This window comes from Thamnophis sirtalis, unplaced genomic scaffold, assembly GCF_051295495.1.
Source record: "Thamnophis sirtalis isolate CommonGarterSnake01/CBP01778 unplaced genomic scaffold, rThaSir2_p1.2 scaffold_104, whole genome shotgun sequence".
In the NCBI taxonomy this organism is placed as follows: Eukaryota; Metazoa; Chordata; class Lepidosauria; order Squamata; family Natricidae; genus Thamnophis; species Thamnophis sirtalis.
Window position 1 is genome coordinate 1 of NW_028261484.1, and position 3,197 is coordinate 3,197.

General features: G+C 64.8%; 1 protein-coding gene across 1 annotated transcript; it reads left to right on the forward strand.

Moving 5' to 3' along the window:
- The first annotated feature begins 963 nt into the window (after nucleotides 1-963).
- On the forward strand, nucleotides 964-2,954 carry LOC106556824 (N-acetyllactosaminide beta-1,3-N-acetylglucosaminyltransferase 3). Its single transcript, XM_014075833.2, has one exon. The coding sequence runs from the start codon at nucleotides 1,067-1,069 to the stop codon at nucleotides 2,207-2,209; it is 1,143 nt and encodes a 380-aa protein (XP_013931308.2). The 5' UTR covers nucleotides 964-1,066; the 3' UTR covers nucleotides 2,210-2,954.
- The last annotated feature ends 243 nt before the right edge of the window (nucleotides 2,955-3,197 follow it).

Below are 3,197 nucleotides of genomic sequence, written 5' to 3' on the forward strand. Positions count from 1 at the left end.
CAGAATTTCCGTTGCTGAGCAAGCGGTTGTTAAGTGAATCATGGGGTCCTTAAATGAAGCCAGCCGGGAAGATCACAGATCACAGGCCCCCTGGGGGAGGCTGTATCCACCGTAAGCGCCGGCTTGTGGCCCAAATTTTGATCATGTGATTGTCCGGGGGAGGAGTGGTCTGATGGACGCAAATATGAGGATCTGTCATAAATCACTTTTTCAATGCTGTTGTAACGTCAAACGAATAGGTCATAACCTGAGGGCTGCCTGTATGTTTCTTTTGCTCTAAGCATGAGACGAATCTGACATTTTTTCCCCCAGTGGATTTGAGGGGCTTAAAATTACTTCCATCGAGCTGGAAGGGACCTTGGAGGTCATCTAGTCCAACCCGAAGTACTACCTTTTAAGGACTGCATGCCAGCTGCTCTTCCCTTCTCCCCATCTGCTCCCCTCTCTCTGGGCTGCCTCTCCCTCCCCAAATGTTGCTCCCGTCCCCCCCAGGCAGGTGAGACCCCCAATCCCAGCCAGCCCCTCCCCACAGCCCCCTCCCACGGCCGATTCTGCCCTCTTTCCCTGCCAGGAAACCTCCGGGGAGCAAAAGGCGGAACTGCTGAGGGGACCCCCGGTTTGGGCCGTGGCTGCTTCTGCCCAGGAGGGTCCCCAGGAAGGAGGAGAAAGCGGTGCCCACTGGGGGGGGTGGCCCCCCTCCTCCCCTCCTCTCTGGGGCTGCTGTGCCTGGTTCCCCTGGAAGGGGTGGTGAGATGCCCCGGGTGTGGCTGGGTCCCTCTCTTCTCCCTCCCTCTCTCCCTCCCTCCCTCCCTCCCTCTCTGCACAATAGATTCTGTGGGTGGAGGGAATCTGCCAGCTGCCCTCGGCCTCTGCCACCTTCACTCCCCCAGCAGAGGATGAGAATCCCCCCCCGGGTGTTTTCAGCTTAAAGGCAGCTTAATTTCAAGAGGGGGGGGGAACTTTTCCTCTTCCGACCGTGTCCTGCCGTCTCCGACTCACCGCCGGGTGCTGCAAGGCGCCTGGTGGTGGGTTCAGCCTCCTTCCTGCCCGTCTTCTTTTCCAGATCATGATGCCCCGACGCTGGTGCTATAAAGCGGAGACCCTCGTCCTCAGCCTGGTGGGCTTCAGCTGCCTCCTCTTCCTCCTCCATTCGCACAGCCGCAGCCCCTTCCTGGAAGAGGCAGGCACCCCGGAGCCTCCCACGGCGCCCCCCACCCCCACGGCCCCGCAGCCGCTTCCCGAGTGCCGGCAGAACGCCTCCGTGGCCAGCCTCCCCGGCTTCGCCGAGCTGCCCGACCACATCAAGGACTTCCTGCGCTACCGCCACTGCCGGGCCTTCCCGCTGCTGCTGGACCTGCCCGGGAAGTGCGGGCCCCCCGAGGCCTCCCACCAGGTCTTCCTGCTGCTGGCCGTCAAGTCCTCCCCGGCCAACTACGAGCGCCGCGAGGTCATCCGCAAGACCTGGGGCCAGGAGCGCACCTTCGCCGGCGTCCACATCCGGCGCGTCTTCCTCTCCGGCGTGGCAGGCAGCCCCCGGGAGGCGCGCAAGCTCAACCGGCTGCTGCGCCTGGAGCATGCCGAGCACGGCGACATCCTGCAGTGGGGCTTCGTGGACTCCTTCTTCAACCTCACCCTCAAGCAGCTGCTCTTCCACGCCTGGCTGGAGAGGCGCTGCCCGGCCGTCCGCTTCGTCTTCAACGGGGACGACGACATCTTCGCCAACACCGACAACATGGCCCACTACCTGCTGGGGGTGCCCGGCGCAGGGGACCAGCACCTTTTCGTGGGCCACCTCATCACCAACGTGGGCCCCATCCGGGAGAAGTGGAGCAAGTACTACGTGCCGGAGCAGGTCACCTCCGCCAAGTCCTACCCGCCCTACTGCGGGGGCGGGGGGCTGCTGATGTCCGGCTTCACCTGCCACGCCATCTACCAGCAGGCGCTGGGCATCCCGCTCTTCCCCATCGACGACGTCTACCTGGGCATGTGCCTGGAGAAGGCGGGGCTGGCCCCCTCCTCCCACGCGGGCATCCGGATGGTGGGCGTCAGCGTGCCCTCTGCCAAGCTGGACTCCTTCGACCCCTGCTACTACAAGGAGCTGCTGATGGTGCACCGCTTCGTGCCCTACGAGATGCTGCTCATGTGGGAGGCCATCCACCAGCCGGACTTGGTCTGCGGGAAGAAGGCCGAGATTTACCCGAGTTTGTGAGGCGTCGTGAGGAAGGGGGCGCTCTGCCTGCCAGGGGAGGGGGCTGCCCGGTCTGGAAGGGCCCAGAGAGACTCTGCCGCGGGGGGCCGTCGCGAGGAGGAGTTTTGACCAGGGGTTTGGCTTGGACCATCCGCCCCACACGCGCCCCCTTCCTGCGAAAGGCAAGGGAGGCTTTGGGAGGCTGGCATCGCGCTGGCATGGAGCCTGGGGCTGGCCCTGCCTCACCGCTCGCTGGCCACGGGATCCGCGCAGGATGGCCGGTTCCTGTTGCCCAAAGGCCATCCTGCAACGACAAAGCCCCCCCCCCTTCTGATCCCCTTCTGGAGCGACGGAAGGGACCCCTTCCTGGACGGTGGATGAGGCTGGCCCTGGGGTGGGGGCATGGGTCGGTGTTCCCATGGGGGAGGGGGCATGACCACCTGCTGGGTTCAGGGGGGGGCCCTCTGCCACCACCCTCTCCTGGGAGACCAGCTGCAGACGGCCGTGAGCATCACAGTCAGACTGATGGGCGCAGATCGTAGCACCTCGTTCCTCCCTCTTCCTCAAGGGAATTATAGCTCAGGCCTGGATTCCTCCGGAGGCAGGCTGGGGGGGGGGGCACCCAGGCAGACCCTGCCCCCCTCCCCCATTCATAACCGAGCAGCCAGAGTGGGCAGCCCACAGGGCCCCTCTGAGTGGGGGAGGGGGTGGCCGGACCCCGCTGGGGACTTTCTCCCCCTCTGCTCTCTCCAACCTCCCAGGTGCCAGAATGTCCCTCTGGGGGCAGCTCAGGTGGGGGGGGGCTCCCCTTGAGAGAACAGGCAAAGGCCCCTCAGCTGAGGGGGGAGGGGAGCCAGTGCCTGACTTACTGGACCAGAGTTGGGGGAGGAGGTGGGGGGGGGAGTCACATGCTGGCACAGGCTCAGCCCCCCCACAGCTGCAGGGCCTCTTCCCCATAGAGCTTCCCCCCCTCCCCTACTCTACCTCCCGGGGTCCCTTGCCTCCTGTG

Bases quoted from the DNA above. Each gene is read 5' to 3' on its own strand.
- LOC106556824 (XM_014075833.2), top strand. From the start codon at position 1,067: ATGATGCCCCGACGCTGGTGCTATAAAGCGGAGACCCTCGTCCTCAGC.